Source organism: Protopterus annectens, chromosome 12.part0 (assembly GCF_019279795.1).
Source record: "Protopterus annectens isolate FY-2018-M chromosome 12.part0, PAN1.0, whole genome shotgun sequence".
In the NCBI taxonomy this organism is placed as follows: Eukaryota; Metazoa; Chordata; order Ceratodontiformes; family Protopteridae; genus Protopterus; species Protopterus annectens.
Window position 1 is genome coordinate 294,881,628 of NC_056746.1, and position 19,798 is coordinate 294,901,425.

General features: G+C 39.2%; 1 protein-coding gene across 1 annotated transcript in view; it reads left to right on the top strand.

Annotated features, from left to right (window-relative positions):
- The first annotated feature begins 695 nt into the window (after positions 1 to 695).
- LOC122816158 (tumor susceptibility gene 101 protein-like) overlaps positions 696 to 19,798 on the top strand; it is a 444,433-nt gene continuing 425,330 nt past the window's right edge. Inside the window, exon 1 of the mRNA XM_044088912.1 lies at positions 696 to 877. Within this exon, the coding sequence (XP_043944847.1) occupies positions 833 to 877 (45 nt within the window). The 5' untranslated portion in view covers positions 696 to 832. The remainder of the gene's footprint in view (positions 878 to 19,798) is intronic.

Consider the following 19,798-nt stretch of genomic DNA (forward strand, 5'->3'; position numbering starts at 1 on the left):
ACAGCATGTCTTTGGGAGGAAACCGGAGCACCCTGAGGAAACCCACGCGACCACAGGGAGGATATGCAGACTCCACACAGAAGGCACCCCAGCCGAGGATCGAACCACAGAACCTCTTGCTATGAGGCGGCAACGCTAACTGCTGCACCACCGTGGCCTCCCAATCAGCAATCTGACTCTACATCCTAATAAATTATGTTTAAACATTACTTTTCCAAACAGCCCTGAGTGGATTTAGGGTGACAGGCTACAAAAGCAGGAGTAAGGTTTCTGCTTTTTAATGAAAGGATTTAAGGTTTTATGCCGGCACCCTATCCCTCCCCGTGTGCGCGGAGTCTGTACATTCATTAAATATCTGACTGATTTTTGGGGGTACTCATTTTCCCCCAAAGAACGTTATGTAATTAGTCACGATAAAAAGTCCTGGTATATCACATTTACCGTTTCCCATGTAACCAACTCGTTGTAGAAAAGTGTCTGTGAATATCAACTAAGAACTAGTTTATAACACTGATCAATTAATTGTCTATTTAGGTGGTAAGCCTCGCTGCTACCAACGTCTTCACACAACGAAATTTCCTTTAAACAAGTTAAGCAAATCAAAACTACAATAATCTCTCAAACTGTGCATCTGGAAATAAATGGGGACTTGCCATCTTTATGAACCTTAACCTTCAAGGAACATATGACGCGCTAAACACGCCCTTCTCCAGAGACACCGTCAGAAAAGTGCACAAACCCATCTTCCCTCTGTCAGTACTATTTCCCCGTTTGGTGCAAACGTACTGTAAAGTACTTCAAACTGTCACTTGGTTTCGTGCTTTAATTTACAATGTCGGCAGTTCCAGATGCAGCCGTAGAATCGACATTAGCTAAGGTAAGGTGTGACAGGTCATACTATGTAGATACCTGTCTCTGAATGATTGATCCTTATCTTTGGGAAGCACTATCAGGTGTCCTGACAGTGGTGCTAGGTGAGTACGACCATGGTCATGCATGCACGGTATGGAATCCACATTCTTGTGGCTTTTGGGATAGTTTTTCTCGTAGGTGCTGAGATTACATACCTCTGAACAGTTTAGATTTTGGCAGAATGTCTAGGTTTTTGCTTCACATTTTTGGTGTGTTCCTCATAAAAATCTGTGTTTTTCTGTATTTTTGTGGCAAATCAGTGAGGACTGAATTCACTACATAATGACAAACGTTTGAGTTTCAGACTCCATATACACCAGGAAATGTACGGTAACGCACCTTTTATTCTAGCAACTTTCTACGTTTATAATAGCAATATTTAACATTCGTCGGCATCCCTCTTTTGGGGGCTTTGCCCCCCCCCCCCCCCAATTATTTTTATCTCTGTTCAAATTTTTGTGATAAAGGGTTGAGAGCTATGGCCGGGAATTTTGCCATCTATACCTCTTAAACGTCCAAAATTTGATTTTCCTTTGGCCTGTACCCCGCAATTTTTTTTTCATTTTCCGATGACTCACTAAGGATTACAGTCGACAATGCTAGTCAATAGAGCCCCATACTTATTGTTCAAAAGTGCACGCTGATGCAAAAGATTGTTTTTTTTTTCTATTACTTTTTAAGCGCGTTACAGTATAAATTTAAAATGTCCCCTGATTTTGTGTCTTTCTCCTCCCATTGATTTTGGCTTTGTCCAGAATTGTTGAACAAGCAAAATGAGAGGTACGTACGTTCCGAGATTTTGATACCAATAATGTTATGTTATTTTGCTTTTGTGTAGTGAAGGATAAGAATCTGTCAAAGACCTTGCTTATGGTTAAGTGCATTTGAAATATGAGAAAAGCTGGGGGAATGGATTTGGTGGATTAAAAGGGGCCGGCCCGGGGCAAAGCCTTGTTTATTTTGGTTAATAGATTAGTACTAAGTTAACCGCCCTTGTGTGCCATTTTAAGCTTAGTCAATTATCCCTTGTGAGACTCAAGTCCTGCACCTTGTACTAAGTTAACCGCCCTTGTGTGCCATTTTAAGCTTAGCCAATTATCCCTTGTGAGACTCAAGTCCTGCACCTTGTGTTTGTAAGGCAAACCCCTTAACCGTTAGGCCACCCCCAACCCTTCTATTTTACATTTATGTATGCATTGTTGAGAGCTAATTTGTTTTTCTAAAGTTGGAAGTGATATTTTATTGACATTGCCTCATCCTTTGTTTTCCTGTACTTTCATCCTAAGTGTCAGCTTTCCCGTATGTTTGTGTTGTATGATATTGCAAACAAAATGTATCCTGAATGGCCCTAAGAGAGTTGCTTGTTAAAGTCATACTAGTAGAGCATTTTCTTAACCAACAGCTGCAATATTAACTTGTGCTAACATGGTGGGATAAGGAATATATTTAAACCATGCTGCAGGGGTATATATTTAAACCATATGACATGTTGTCAGTAAGTTAACTCAATCAGGAACTGCTCAATGCTCTTTTTACTGTCCGTTAAGATTTAATTTAACTCTTTCCTTTTTTTCTTAGCAACTCTATTTTTCATCTTTCCATTAACCATTTCCAGTACTCCATCCCATTTTGATATTGCCCATCCTTTTCCACCTGTAATATCTTCTGGCCCTGCACCTTAACTGTTTTTATTTTATATCATTTTTTAAATCTTGAATGTAAAGTTCATTAAGCATAGCTTTTTGTATACCATATGACTGTGCCTACTGTTTATATAATGGATTCTTTCTCTAAGGAAGTGTAGTGTGAACATTTTATTTTTTGATATTGTGCAGATCTGTGTCATGGTTGTGTGTTCAAAATTTCATTGGTATTGTTTGCATTATTACAATATTGTATCCAATTATTACATTGCTAGGTTTAATACACTGTAGCATTTTCCCCAGGGCCTCTGCTAAAACTGGGTTCTGCCCTGTCAGATTATACCATTAACATGTACATGCAGGAGCTGCAATTTTTGCAACATGGAATCTGGTGTTTGGAAAAGGATTATTTCTCCTAGTCTTCCATTTGCATTGGGCTGTGCTAATTTGTATTTTATTTTACATTTGTTGACCGGGCTAGTCTAACTGGATACATGTCCATTTTCAATAGAGGCCTGGGGAAATAAGCTTCAAGACATGATAAAATACGAATACAAATTACAAACAACAAAAATCAAAATTTGTAATAAAAAATAGCAAATATAATAAAAATATAATAAAGATAATCAAGCAATGGTAATGTGTTGTAAAGCATAGAGGTTAGCACAGGGTGTGTAAAGAGGCCAAGAGTCATAAAAAGTACAAATTGAAAGGTACAGGGACATAGTACAGGTAAAGTCAATAGTAGAGAAAGGAAGTTAGTTGTTTAGTGATGTTACTAAGAATTTACTTGAAAAAAGGTATGTAAAGAGGAGTGAAATGGTGTGCAATAGGGAGACATGAGAGAAATATAGTAAAAAGGAAGATGTAAAAGTGGATTGTAAGCACAGGATAGACAAGGTCAAGTTTAAAGAGATAGATGACTAGTCTGGTTTGGTATAATATTCCCCATCCTTTCTGATATCCGGTTAAACCCTAACCCAAGTTGCTTTTTTATTACATTGAATGAGAAAAACACTTAGAAATACCTGCTAGAAACCAAATTAAGGCAGAAGAGAAACTGCAAAGTTATTGTAACTAAATCCGTTCCTGTTTTCTGAAAGCACCACTTACAATGTCTAGACTAAGAAGCAATCATGTGAGTATAGCTGTTGCATCCTATATAGCACAGATGTTATGCATTTGTATTCTTCTTTCATTATATTTCTTGAGTTATCTTCTACACCTGTTTTAAAGTGGGTAGTAGCCACAGATATTACGAGCTGTGGTAGTGGACATGCCCTATTTATATTTATACTGCATATTGCTGTAATACACTGATATTGTGGCCAGAAAGGAGCACTTGAAGTCTACTCCACCAGTCAGCTAAGCTAATAATAGTAATATTGCATTAGGAGTAGAAGTAATTGGATACGTGTGATAGTACATAGAAAACAGTTTCACAACACAGATGGAATATTTCCTAATAGTGGTACTTCACTACAGCACAGGGGATATAAAAAAGATTTTGTGGTAATTACATAATTTGCAAAATTTCTCAACTTATTTCTTTTTGGAAAATGTCTGAACTCTTGTCATTCTAGGGTTAGTAGAGACATAGAGGCTGAGCTTTCAAGAATCACTGCATGGGTCCCCACTGAAATCCATAGATAGTCCTAACTGATATTCAGTGTCCACAGCTGTGATAAATTAGTAGGTGATATATTTGTAAAACTACCCCATGGGTGAGTTATGTACACACCTCCCTACTGAGGGCTGTATCATCTTAAATCACTGCATGGGTCCCCACTGAAATCCATAGATAGTCCTAACTGATATTCAGTGTCCACAGCTGTGATAAACTAGTAGGTGATATATTTGTAAAACTACCCCATGGGTGAGTTATGTGCACACCTCCCTACTGAGGGCTGTATCATCTTAAATGGTTCATAGGTTCATACTAGGCTATCTGCCCTAGGGCATTTATAAGCCTAGCCAGAATGTGTTTGGCTTTCGCCACCCATTTTAAATTTATTTTGCTATGCCCTTTTTCGAGGTTAGTATACTGTGCCTTTGTCTAACAGTGACACAGAAGTGATACCCGGGGTAAACCTACGATCTCCCATCCACTCATCAAGATTTCTCTTGAAGAGAGTCAGTGAGGGACTCTGCCTAACCTGGACTGGGATTTTATTCCAGAGTGAAGGGAGCCTCTGGGTTATGAATCTGTCCCTCCAGCATGTCCTATTTATTTCAGTGCTGAGGTTCAAGTCTCTCGAGCGTGGCTCGATGGGATTTGGATTTTCTGAGGTGCAGCATGCCCATTAATTCGGGTTGGACATGGCTTTATCGTCAGGCACAGATCGCCTCTGAACAGGCGGTATGCCACTGAGTAGAGCTGGAGTTTCTTTAACCGGGCAGCATATGGCATCTGTTTGAGCCCTTTGATCCTCTTGGTGAGGTACTTTTGGGGTTTTTCCAGTTGCTGCAGGTGTCTGGTAAGGTACATCCTAAAAGGGGCATTGTACTCAATTATGGGCCTGATGAGGGATGAGTAAAGAGGCACGATGACCTCCCCTGATCTAGATGTGAATCCCTTCATGATTAGGTGGGCTATATAAAATGTTTTTCTAACCACTTTGGCTATGTGGTTGTCAAATAAGAGATTGCTATAAACTTGGGTCCCCAGGTCCCTAATTACTTCTTCTGTACTTAATGGATTACCACCTATGTGGTAATTTGTGGACACTTTGTTTTTGCCAAAGGGGATGACTATACACTTTTTGGCATTTAGCTTGAGGCCATGGCTCTGGCACCAGTTGTCTGTTTCTATGAGGCCCTTTTGGAGGATGCTTGTGTCAGCTGGAGAGTCGATTATGGCGCCCAGTTTGCAGTCATCTGCGAACTTGGTCAGCCACAGTCCTTCCGTGTTGGCCTGTACCTCCGAGAAATATATACCAAACAAGAGAGGTCCCAGGACTGAGCCTTGTGGGACACCACTTGTAACTGGTTTGGAGTCTGACATGCCTCCAGCAATTCTAACCATGTGGGTTCTGTCCTTGAGCCAGTTTGCAATCCATCTAGTGACATAGGGGTTTATATTTAAGCTGGTGAGCTTATCTATAATGCCCTAGTGGGGTATTGTATCGAAGGCCACCTTCCCCTCGTCAATGGCCTTGGTGACTGTTTCAAAAAAATCAACCAGGTTTAAGAGGCAGGATCTGCCTTTAACAAAGCCGAACTGGGTAGGATCCAGTGTCTGTAGGTCCCCGATATCTTTATTTATGAGGTCCATGATGATCCTTTCCATAGCTTTGCAGACCAAGCTAGTCAGGCTTATGGGGCGATAGTTTCCAGGATCCGTTGAGGCACCACCTTTATGGAGAGGGACCACTGTTGCTGTACGCCACTCTTTGGGCACATATCCTGTAGTAAGGCTGAGATTGAACAGTAGTTTTATGTAAATGGAACATGGTTTCTGTTGTCATTCATATCCGGCCTTAGGCATAGGCCAACTAGGCGGTCGCCTAGGGCGCCAGTCTAGCAGGGGCGCTTTTCCAGTATTTATTTGGTGTAGGTAGACCAGGATGAGGGCATCAGGTAGTGGTGGTGGGGGGCACCGTGGAGCCCTTTTGCCTAGGGCACCAGTTGACCTAGGGCCGTTCCTGTTGTCATTACTAAGCTTTTCAACCATAGTCTATGTACTGTGATCACAAATACACGTTTTACTGTATTTTTGTTTCAAAACATACAGGATTAGCTGAAAAAAAATGAACAACTGAATATCACCTGAAACATGATATCTGCTACCAGGATGCTTTGCCAGCTTCATGTATTTGAGGAAATAACCACTTATTTAAAGTGTATTGAAAACTGAACAGGGTGTGGCAAAATCTTTAACTTGTACTGACTGGTGTACCTAAGATTTTTAAAGTTGTAGCACTGTTTTTTAAATGATGATATATTGAACTATGACATAATTACCTTTTAGCTTAGCATGTTATATAATATTTGGTGAGGAGTATTCAGATATAATGTCCATGAAAACATCCCAGATAAAGGGCTATTCAATTAAATATTCTTGGCTTTTAAGCACTTTTTCTGTTCTTTGAAATTCACTCCCAGCAAAACTGCATAACATTTCCTTTTCAAGATTCATGACAGCAGAATACCGAAGTTATAAATAAGTTTCATTTTGCCAAAGAATTGTATCATAGACTCCCTACAGGCCAGGTAACAGTTATACAAATGGGAGTCAGTTTTCATTACTGTACCCCTGTAATCACTGTGTTTGTTTTTTTGACTTTGTTTGCACTTGTTAGAGCTTACTAGCAGTGTTGTGCAACAGAGTCTAAAGAGACAGAAAGTTGCTGATGTTTCTTTTTCTGCATACGTGTCTTAAGAAATCTGTAAACCACTTAAATGTAAGACATGGTTTGTTTTAATATTGCCTGATAAATGTCTGCAGTGCTGTTAGGTTGTGTTTCATAATTTATCAACAGCAGAGCTGAATATCTTCAGTGTTTTTGTTTTTTAAATTTCAAAGCCGTCTCTGAAGCTCCAAATTGTTCACTGCATGGTCCTGGTGGCCTTGAATTGTTAAGGCCATCTGTTCTAGCCTTTCACAGTGTCTTTTTAAATTAAGTGTAGCATATGCAAAGATTGCTGCACACATGCTTGACATCTGCATGTCAAAGTGTGCACCCAGACAGGACACCATTCTCTTTTGTCTATATAGCAAGTAATAACACTTGAAACTTCACTCCATTGTGGCGTACTATTATTTCAACAGTTATGCTACATATTACTAGTCTTTCAGGCACAGCATACTGAGTATGAGGCCAGCTCATATATTAATGTAGACATTTTCGGGGAAAAAATGGCTGTCCTATGGGAGAGAATGCAAAAGAAAGAAAGAAAGCAAAATACAATCGTACAGTAGATGAAAAATCTTTATTTTGGCACGAGTATTGTTTATACACTGGAGTCCGGCCACTATAATACTGTTTTTATTAGTGAAAGGAGCTAACATCTACCACTTTTGGAGGACTGGAGTGAATCTTATGTATAAAAGATTTATTTTAAGGCACTGCAAACTTAAGAACAAATTAATGAGAAAGTCTTGGTGCATGTAATACCAAGTGATTTTTTTTTTGACAACCAAAGGCAGTTTGATTAGAAACAAATGTAGTATAGTTTTTGCATACTAATGACCCTAATAAAGAAAGGACATGTAGCTATTTTCCCTACAAGAAGACTATATGCAAGCATGTTAGAAATTATTTGCAATTAAAAATTTATGCATGTCCTTAATTTATCAAAGCAATATCGGGTAGTTTTTCATATAATTATAAGAACATGCTTATTTATTATAATTTTTTTTACCTGGAAAGTCCAACCGACTAGTAGGTTCATAGGTTGGTACTAGGCTATCGGCCCTAGGGCCTATAGAAGACTAGCCAGACAATTCCCCGGCTATTTCTTCCCACAATATTACTTCCCTGGACCCCTGTCTAGCAGGGCGACTGACATGATCCCCAGTGGGGAATTTCCTATCTCCCATCCAATTGTCAAGGTTCCTTTTGAAGAGGGCCAAGGAGGTGCTCTGCTTGACATGTATGGGCAGTCTAGTCCAGAGTATGGGGAGTCTCTGGGTCAGGAACCTATCCCTCCAGCATGTTTTGTTCATTGTGATGACAAGGTTTAGATCCCTGGAGTGTGTGGCTCTGAGGGATTGGGATTTCTTTAAGTGTAGCATGTCCAACAACTCTGGGTAAGCAGAGATCGCCTCTGAGTAGACGATATGCCACTGAGTATAGCTGGAGTTTTTTTAGATGGTCACCATAGGGCATCTGCTTTAGACCTGTGATTCTTTTTGTGAGGTATTTCTGCAGTCTTTCCAGCTGTTGCAGATGTCTTGCAAGAAAACCCTGAACAAAGACCTGCAATTTAGTTACTTTTCTGGCTGTAGCTGGATAACGTCTTAGTATAGTGTAAACCGAGGTCTGAGCCAAACATAAATGAGGGTGATTACAGACAGAAAAGAAGCAGTCCTTTTACAGAATGTAAAGAAAATAACAGTGACCCTTCCAAATAACATTATATGTCAATGGCATGAGAATTTAACGTTGCTTCCTTACGTGTGGCATGAGTGATACAAAGTATTATGGGAAGGAGAAAGTGGTGAGGGAGAATAAGTTCACATTCATACATCAAGCCCATTGGTAGCCATGTTGTGGAAAACAGGCTAAAATTACAAATACAGCACTTAGAGTTATTTATTTTGATGTGTTAAAATAGGTCAGAAACAAAGACAGAGTGAAAAAAAAACTTTTTTTTAGTTTTAAGGTGGAGTTTTCCAGGTAGTTTTTTTGGTGAATAGTAGTAGCTTAGTGGGGTTTTTTCTTTTTTTTTTTTTCTTTTCCAGCAATGAGGTAGATGGAATGTGTGAGAGAAGACCTGTGACAGTCAGGCATGTGTATCGAAGAAGGTAAGGATAGTGGCATTGAATAAGGAGAGATGGTGACAAGTGGTACAACACCCTAACCTCATGTAGAAACTGAGAAAAACACACTCCACCTCCCCATGGACCATCGCTACTATACCAATGTTGTCAAATACCCCCCCTCCACAAAATCACATCAACCCACATTAACCTTGGCATCAGCACTGCCAATGTCCCAGCCTCCATAGACACAAACAACATACAATCATGGTCCAGAATCAAAACAGCCCATATGAAGCTGGATCTGATGGGTCCCCACCATCCTTAGGTATCACAGTCACCACAGCTTTCCTCCAGGAAGTTGGCTCTTCTCCTTTCTCAGACATAATCGAACAAAACCACCCAGATCTCTATCACTTTCCTCCCTCCCAGCCTCCAAACCCTGACAGGATCACCAACCATTCCTAGAGACCTCCTTGTAGACTGGCCGCACATCACTATTTTTATCTCATCTTCTCCTATCCTAACTGTTAGTAATTGAGCCTCATTTACCTCTAATCTTGACATATATATATAATACTTCCATAAACATTTCCATTTGTACTTTTTCATGATTTCCCATTTCTTTGCTTTATACAGATTTTCATAACATTTCCAAAATATTTCTAATACGTCTACGTGGTCTCTGGTTATTTTCCTTGTTATAGGCTCCCTCAGCTTGGCAACAACCCCTTCTACTTTCTGCTGCCTGAGCTGTTGTGCTAAAAGCTTTTGTGCTCTGGAGTTATTATCAAAAACAGTTGCATAACAACAATCTTTCTAAACTCAAGCATATTATTCAGGTAGTCCCTTATTTTTTCTGTAGCACTCTGCAGTTGTACCTCTTCTTGTTCTGTGAGATTCCCCATACTCTGTCAGTCCCTCTAAATAATTTCTGTTACGGTTAATTCTCTTTTTCTTTTTATTCTATCCAATTTTTAAACTTCACTTTCATTTTATTCCACTCTGTCTTCCCTAATAACTCCCAAATAGTTTCTAATACCCATTCCTTAAATTGCTCTCTATTTTACAGATAGGTGGGGGAGGTGCCAGTGTCTCATTTATATTTCATTACCCTGCATTTTTATTTTAGTTATTGGTGCATGACCTGAGTTAGTTATTAAAAGTGTACTAAAACTTTCAATTAAATGCACATGTTCCTGTGAAATATATTTTCTGTCTAGCCTAGCCTAGTTTTTGTACCTTGGAGAATAATATGCAAATTCTCTCTGAGCTCCTACTACTGAAATCACATCTTTCATACCAAATATTTTCATAAATGTCTTCAAAAATCTACTCCCTTTTGTTATATTTTCTCTTCTAAGCCTCCCAGATACATTCTTACTGTTGCAAACCAAGTTCCAGTTCCTGCCCAAAAAGTAATATTCCCTGCTGAAGGATGATTAATTCTTCCAGAATTTTCTTAAGCTGCATTGTAGCAATTTTAGGTGGAATATAAATACATGCCAGCGTAATCCTCCTCCCCTGTCAGTAGCCCCTTACTACTAGAATTATTATTATTATTTATAACTATTGGCGCTCTTAAGCTGCATTGTAGCAGTTTTAGGTAGAATATAAATACATGCCAGCATAATCCTCCTCTCCTGTCAGTAGCCCTTTACTGCTAGAATTATTATTGTTATTATTATTATTATTATTATTATTTATAACTATTGGAGCTCTTATAACAATTAATATAAGTACTCCCCTTTTCCTTAGTCCCAGATATTCTGCTGAATAACCATCCTGAAATCCTTTCTCTGTCAAATTCACATGCTCAGTTCTTTACAAATGTGTCTCCTATTTAGTTCACTACTCTTTTTTTTGTATATACCTTTGAGACCATTCACATTCAAAGATAATATGGAAAGTGTTGCCATTATGATAAGAAGTTATTATTTCTGCCTGTTATGTCTAACAACATTTTTTTAATTGTCTAGTTTCAGCTTTCATGTGACATGCATAGACTAATATTTGGCAGGTTGATCTTTTATACACTTGTTTCTTGTCATATCCATTTGAACCTATGTCACATCTTACAAGACTTTTAGTTTTAATGAAAACCCTCAAAAAAGAAAAAAAAAACACATCCCCAGAACACCCTCATAACCTATTAACGTAACACAAACTCACAAAACTATGTGCATCTTCAAATAATGAAGTTCAAGCCCCCCTAACCGAAGCAATTGTCCCAGATTGACAGCTACACTCATAGACTTTAATTGATCTGTAATGAAGGTTATCCATATTAAGATGCATGGTATAGCCTATGCGTCTACTTATACTAAGTGTTGTCTGTTTTGTATTATCTTTATTCCTCTCCAAGATGTAGAAAACAACTTGAATACTTTCAGAAAACATCTTTTAACTATTGAAAGAAAATGTATTCTGTTTTTATTGTCCTTATAAGCTTGTCTCCATAGAAACATGAGAACCAGATAACGCAGTTGTCTTCAGTTACAAGCTTTTCATGGTGCACTATGAACATTTGTTTGTTAAAGGAAAACTCATTACATTTAATATTCTTTTATTTACTTGCTTCCACAAAAAGTGTGTTGTTAGATAAAGCCAAGTCCCTTAATGTAGTCATTCCATCTGCAAAAGGAAGAAAAAGCATATCAGTTTTACTTATATCATCTTTTGTTCAGGCTTTCTTCTGTTTTTACATTGCAGTGCATGCATTTCTTAATACTGCACAAGAAGGAAAGAAAGAAAAAAGGCTCATGTTTACTTTAGTATCTCTATTGTACACAAATAACTGAAAAGGATGTACTATGTAACGTGCAATATTTGTCATGTTTTATAAAAATACTAAGAGCAAAATTTATTTTATTTACAGTTACCTCTGTCCTTCCTCTTCCCCTCTCCTTAATGCTTTTCCAAACTTTAATGACATGAACTAGGACACATGTTTTGGAGTTCCCTACAAGTTTAACAAAGTCAACTAAGTCCACTATTTCCAGGTTATTTTGTTCCAACACATTTCACAAATGTGATTGATGCTTTGCAATCCCACATTTATTGATTAGTTTCCAAGTTGCTGATTTTCTTCCTGTTGAACTCCATCTCCTAACACCAGTCTCTGGTTCATTGCCAATGTACTCCGGGTTCTTTTGGTCAACTCCTGCACTTTCTTCTGTCTGTGAAGCATTTTCCTTTGGAATATTTGAAAAGGTTTTAATAGCATAGTCTCTCTATGACCTTTATTCTCAGAAAAATAAGAAGCAGAATCCCCTTCTGTCTGTTAGCTCACTTTTCATTGGACAGAGTTTTGTATTTTCTCCTTAGTATGTTCTGCATAAAAAAATGACTTTGATCCTCCAAGAAAAAAATATTCGGAAGATAGCTGGATACAGCAGCTTGAATCTCACCCCTGCTTTTCGATATTTCCTGATTGCTGGATATAATTTACACAAAAGGAGATACTGCCAGCCCAGAACTGTTTTTTGCACTTTAAGTTTCCAGTTATTGCAAATTGTATCTGTAGGCTACACACTCAAGTGCGCTAGCCGATTTATAGCATTTAAAGCATTTATTGACTGTTTTTCTTCTCTGTTTCTGAAAAAAAAATCTCTTGTTTCCCGCCTTACTGAACTAGAATAGTCCAGTATCAGAGTTTGCTGATCTCTGGGCTTTGTCTTGGTTCCTGTAACTGTTCCATATCCTTATTTGGAAGAAAGGAAGCTTCTTTGTTTACCAGTGGGAGTGGGAAGCACTGAGCAGCCTATTTGTCCATTTTGGATTGGTATCAGCAAGAAACTAGTAGTCCATTGGCCATTTTGGGTCAATTCCCAGCTCTTTTCAACCCCCTGCTATAAAGCACGCTAAAGCACGCCTTTTTAGCTTGATATTAACTCAGCACAGCTCCTCGTGGTGTCCTGCAGAGTGATTCAAGCAGCAGAGAGCAAAAGTGTGACTTTTTCTTGATATAAGTATAATTTTTGTGGCTTTTCTACTGTTTACTATCTAGCAACTGCATTTTTGCCTGTTTGCTACTGCATTTAAACTGATTTATTGTGTCTAAACTGTTTTTTGCACTTTAAGTTTCCAATTGTTGCAAATTGTATCTGTAGGCTACACACTCAAGTGCGCTAGCCGATTTATAGCATTTAAAGCATTTATTGACTGTTTTTCTTCTCTGTTTCTGAAAAAAAAAAAAAAAAATATCTCTTGTTTCCCGCCTTACTGAACTAGAATAGTCCAGTATCAGAGTTTGCTGATCTCTGGGCTTTGTCTTGGTTCCTGTAACTGTTCCATATCCTTATTTGGAAGAAAGGAAGCTTCTTTGTTTACCAGTGGGAGTGGGAAGCACTGAGCAGCCTATTTGTCCATTTTGGAGTGGTATCAGCCAGAAACTAGTAGTCCATTGGCCATTTTGGGTCAATTCCCAGCTCTTTTCAACCCCCTGCTATAAAGCACACTAAAGCGCGCTTTAGCACGATTTAGCTCGGAGTTGCCACAGGAGCACACAAGAGCAGCGGCGGTTAATTGGGGTTAAACTATTCAGGCTACCTAAAGTCAACTCTTCATTTTTTCCCTTAGAACAGCTCTTCTTGAACTCTACTTCTAACCAAAACAGCCTATTCTCTATCTGAAAGATCCAGCTATACTTGATTCCTAAGGAGACTATCCTCTAGCTGGGAAGCTTGCACTTGCTCCTATAGTACTTTCTACTCTGATGTAGCACTTTTTTATTATACATAGTACCCCACCAGCCTAAAACCCCTCTTTCAATCACCCACATCCCTCGAAGTCTTTTCAAACTCAATTAACAGAAAGTTCTTTGTCCTCTCCTTCTAGCATGTCGAGGGGTCAGTTGCTAGAGTCCTCTCCTGCCCAGCTGGTGAATCTGGGAATATTGAGGCAATGTTACAATTGCCTCATGTACACAGACAACCCTCTCCTTCTCCCACAAAACACAAATACATGCGAGAGATGCAACTATATAGCCAAACTGGAGGCCGAGCTCTCTCAACATAAGACTGGCAAGACCAGACAGGAGGAGAAGGAAACCACACACACCACAAACCTAGTCTCACATAGTACTCTCACAACTTCAAATCATACACATAAACACACAAAGACATACTCGGAGGCTCTGATCAAAAATCTACCAAAACAGCAGAGGCCACCAAAGCAGACACCCAAACAACTGCCACCTCATGACACAACACATGCAACACATAGACCACAAAGTCAGTGTGCCAAACAGTCACAGCCCTTAAGGCCAAACACAATGCCAGACACACTTGTCATAGGTGACTCCATAGTCAGACACACTGACATCCCACTCACCAGATTGAGTAAGGAGAAGGTCACAGTAAGCTGCCTGTCGGGCACTAGAATCCGCCACATAACGCAAGCACTCAGGTCACTCAACAGCAAGTACAAGTATGACTCAGTCATTGTCCATGCTGGTGTGAATGACCTGAGACGTACCTCCCTGGACTACATGAAAAGAGACATAGAGGAGCTCTCTGATTATGTAGCCCAGGCAGGTATGACCCTGACCCTGAGCAGTATCCTACCTTCACCAAGAATGATGCCACAATACAGAGACAAGATGATCAGCTTTAATAATTGGCTTACTCTCTGGTGTCATTCAAAGGGGATCCAATGTCTGTCTGCCTGGGATGACATGCTTGACAAGCCACGCTGCTTCGCAAGGGACGGCTTGCACCTGTCACCCCTGGGCTTCCGGATATTGGCAAAGGCTCTTGCCACCCCCATAGTGCCTTTTTTAGGCAATGCCACAATACAGAGACAAGATGATCAGCTTTAATAATTGGCTTACTCTCTGGTGTCATTCAAAGGGGATCCAATGTCTGTCTGCCTGGGATGACATGCTGGACAAGCCACGCTGCTTCGCAAGGGACGGCTTGCACCTGTCACCCCTGGGCTTCCGGATATTGGCAAAGGCTCTTGCCACCCCCATAGTGCCTTTTTTAGGCAAGGCTCAAATTCTAAACCTACCACCCTAGAACACAAAAAAGAAAATAAACTAAGGGTAATGCTGCTCAATGCCAGAAGTCTAAACCTCAAGATGCACGCACTCGAAGCCCTTCTCAGTATGGAGAACATCGATGTCTGTGCTGTGACTGAAACCTGGTTCAAGGCTCCTGAGAGCACCCCGGCACTATCAGGTTTTACCTCATATCATGCGTTCCGGCCCCAAAATCCGGACCACACCAAGAAAGGAGGGGGGGTATCCATATTCATCAAGGATACCCACACCTCCAGGTTGGTGGCAACGTCTGGGCATCGGAGACCATCCAGGTGCAAGTAACCGTAGGAAAGACTGCTCTGCAATTTGTAGCATGTTACAGGCCACCCTCTCAAACTCAGGAACATCACACAGCTTTCCTGAAAACACTCGAGGATAAATGTATCTCCAAACACCATCATATTAGGTGATTTCAACTACCCGAATATAGACTGGGATCATTACTCAAGCCCCAACACTCTAGCCCAAAGGTTCCTGGAGTTCATAAACTCAAATGCCATGGAACAACTAGTCACCATCCCCACAAGAGGAGAAAACATACTAGATCTCATCATCACGAACATGGGGACACAATGTTCAGCACCAGATGTGTACCCCTCATTGGTGAGATCAGATCATAAACTAATCTCACTGGAAGTCCACATCCCGCCCCCACCCCAGATAAAAAAGACCACAGTGAAGAACTTCTCAAAAGCCAACTTCACACTTCTTAAGACTGGTGTGGTTTCCTTCAAGGCCCCTGAGCCAGCGGAAACCATTACCCAAACAGCTGAATCACTTACAAATGCCTTCTATCAGCACCTCCAGGACTGCATGGATCAGGCAATCCCAAACAAAACAAAGACTCTTTGCACCAAAGGCAAGCGCCCAGTATGGTGGACCCCAGCCATTAACAAGCTCTACAATAAAAGGAGAAAGCTACTACAAGATAGAGCAAAATCCTTAAAAGGGAAGACACCCTTGATCACTATAAGTAAAAAACTACGATCGCTCATAAAATCATCCAAGGCAAATTTTGAAAGAAAAGTCGCTAAGGACTCAAAAGACAATCATAAAGCCTTTTTTAGCTATGTTAAAAACCTGGGAGGAAACTCCCAGATATGCTCAGAATTAGTTCAAAATGATGTAAAAATCACTGAACCAACAGACATTGCCAACATACTGGCTGACAGGTTCAGTGCAAATCCCCCCCCCCAAAAGGAGAGATATCTATCCCAGCGGATTGTAGCCTCCCACACATCTCAAATGCTCAGGTGAAAACTGCTCTATCCAAGGCAAAAAACACAGCATCTATGGGACCAGATGGTGTCCCTGGTTGTGTGCTCCATGAACTCAATGAGGAATTAAACCCGCTGTTAGGGCAGCTGTTTAATCTTAGCCTCACCTCAGGATACGTAACCAAGGAGTGGCGTACGGCAACTGTGGTCCCACTTCACAAAGGCGGTGCCTCCACTGACCCTGGTAATTACCGCCCCATCAGCTTGACAAGCCTAGTCTGCAAAGCTATGGAGAGGATCATAATGGAACTCATAAATAAAGACATAGGGGACTTACAGACATTGGATCCAACCCAGTTTGGCTTTGTCAAGGGCAGATCATGCCTTCTAAACTTGATTGATTTTTTTGAAACAGTCACCAAGGCCATTGATGAGGGCAAGGCAGTCCACACAGCCTACCTTGACCTTGCAAAAGCTTTCGACACAATACCCAACTCGGGTATCATAGAAAAACTTACCAACTTAAATGTAAACCCATACGTCAGAAGATGGGTTGCAAACTGGCTAAGTGACAGAACCCACAGGGTCAGAGTGGCTGGCGCCATGTCAGACTCTAAGCTGGTCACAAGTGGTGTTCCACAGGGCTCAGTCCTAGGCCCCCTCTTGTTCGGCATCTGCTTTTCAGAAGTACAGGCAAACACAGGAGGATTATGGCTGAGTAAGTTTGCAGATGACTGCAAACTGGGCGCCATAGTTGAAAACACATCAGACACAGATATCCTCCAGAAGGGTCTCATAGAAACGGATAACTGGTGCCAGAGCCATGGCCTAAAGTTAAACGCCAAAAAATGCATAGTCATACCCTTCGGGAAAAACAAGGTTACCCCTAGCTACCATATAGGTGGCAATCCACTAAGCACAGAAGAGGTTATCAGGGATCTGGGGACCCAGGTTGACAGTAACCTTTCATTTGACACCCACGTTGCCAAGGTAGTTAGGAAAACCTGCAGAATTGGCAAATGCAGCTACTTTTGGATGATATGATGAAAAAAAGACAGGAAATAGCGTAATATTCTCTTTATTGCCGCTTTCGTCCGTAGACTTCTTCAGAATAAACTCACAAACAACACTCATAACTTATCATAATTAAAATTTACCAATTAAACTAATTTACTCAATTTTAAAGACATACACCTATATAAAAGTGATACTTCATAAAATATGTAAACAAATCAAATCATTATTTTTGTTTACCTTCAATTTTTGATTTTTTAAAAAACATTTCATGTTTATGGCATCATTAAGGCCAGGCGAATGGTCTGCCTTTAACTTTATCTGCCACTCTGCCTCCTTTTGTAACAACAAGTGTCATCAATTTGACTGATCATGTTTTTTCTTCTGATGAAATGAATGTTCTGAAATTGGGTCTGAATTTTGTCCCTCACTCTAAAGCTAGTTATGTAAAGACTGTGGTGGATGTTAAAAAATATGTGCGAAAGTTGAATTTACATTTTTTATTGCATGACATTACCATTAACAACAAAGTATTTTGTAAACCTTCTAAGTTTTGTCCTAAGTTACATCATACTTTATCTACCTTTGAAGAATTATGTATACAGGATATTGATGTATTGTTAAGCAATAGTCGTAAATATTATCACAATTTGACAGTTGCAGAAAATAGAGCTGTACAAAAGCTTAAATCATTGAATGGTGTATACAGATTTATGAAAAGTGATAAAGGGAATAATATAGTAATAATGACTAATGAAACATATACTGAAGGTTTATTGAAACTTTTAAAAAATGAACAGGAATATGTCAACATTTCACTAGCAGAAATTCACAAACGGCAACGCAGTATACATTCATATTTATATGAGGCTTTAATGGAGGGTGACATTAGTCTTGAAATGTATGAATTTTGTGTCATAGACCATCCACGCATCGGAGTATTTTTTGGGATTCCCAAATGTCATAAAAGCTTATTTGATCCACCTTTTAGACCGATAGTGTCTTCATCTCATTCAATCACAGAAGGTTTAGCGTTGGTTATAGATGCTTTATTGGGACCCATTATTTCGGATGAAAGATCTTATTTACGTGATTCTTGGCACTTTTTGACTAAATTAAATGTATTTCTTTCCACATTCAGTTTTAATCCTAACAAACATATAATGCTCACAGTGGATGTAGTGTCATTGTATACCTGTATTCCGCTAGTTCAAGGTATAGAGGCAGTACAGGAATTTTTGTCCAAATATTATAAAGGTTTTTCTACAAATACTGTTTCATTAATTTGTAGATTTTTGGAATTAATTTTAGAAAATAATTTTTTTCTATTTGGTAAAACATATTATAGACAATGTAAAGGAGCAGCAATGGGTTCTCCAGCTGCCCCCGCGTATGCTAATGTGGTTATGGCAATGTGGGAACAACAATTTTTACCATTGTTGATGAATAGATTCAAAATAGTTTTTGTGTGTCGTTTCATCGATGATTTATTTTTCATCGTAGATCAGAATGACATTGATACTGATGCATTTCTTGGGTACATTAATTCCTTATCAACATATATAAAATTTGTTATTGGAGGAAAAGGTAATAAAGTGGATTTTTTGGATGTAAATTTAAGGTGGGATCAAGAAGATATGAGGTTGAACAGTACTATACATAGAAAAAATACTTTTAACAATGGCTACTTACATTATAAAAGTGGACATCCCACACATACTATTTCCAATATTCCCAAAGGCCAGTTCATTAGAGCCAGCAGGATGACATCAAAAGAATGTGATGTCATTTATGAGTTTGATTACATTAAATCTTTATTTGTATGTAGGGGTTATCCTTCAACACAATTACAGGAAATAGCTAATAATATTCTCAGTAGACGCAAGAATGATTTTTGGCCATTATTAAATTTAAGTAAAGATAATATAAATACAGGGGGCATTAAAATTAACAATACTTTGCAGAATAATAGGATAATATGCACACTTGGCATGAATTCTGATAGTAAGGAAATCAAAAATATCATTACAAAAAATTGGCGAGTCATCAGAGGGAATGCGGAAATGTTTAACATTTTAGGTGAACAACCAGCATTTGTGCAAAGGAATGATAATAGTTTGAAACATATTTTAGGTAAACATAAGGTTGAAAGTGTAAAAATTAACACAGTTAAGAAAGGCATGTATTGTTGCAATGATTGCAATATGTGTAGATACATAGCTGTTGGTCCATACATTTCAGTATGTTCTTCTGAGTTAGTGTTTGCAGTTCCAGGCTATGTTAACTGTCGGAGTACTGGTGTTGTTTATATTGCACAATGTTTGTCATGTCCTGCATTTTATGTAGGCATGACAACTAGGGAATTAAGAACACGTATCAGGGAGCATTTATATTCAATTAAAAGCAAGGACTTAAATAATGCCCTCTTTAAACATTCGTTGGTATGTGAAGCTTTCAACAAATTTTTATTTTCAATTTTAGAAGTGTGTTGTAAGGATTTAAGGGAAGGGGATTTTAAAAACTTGTTGTTACAAAAGGAGGCAGA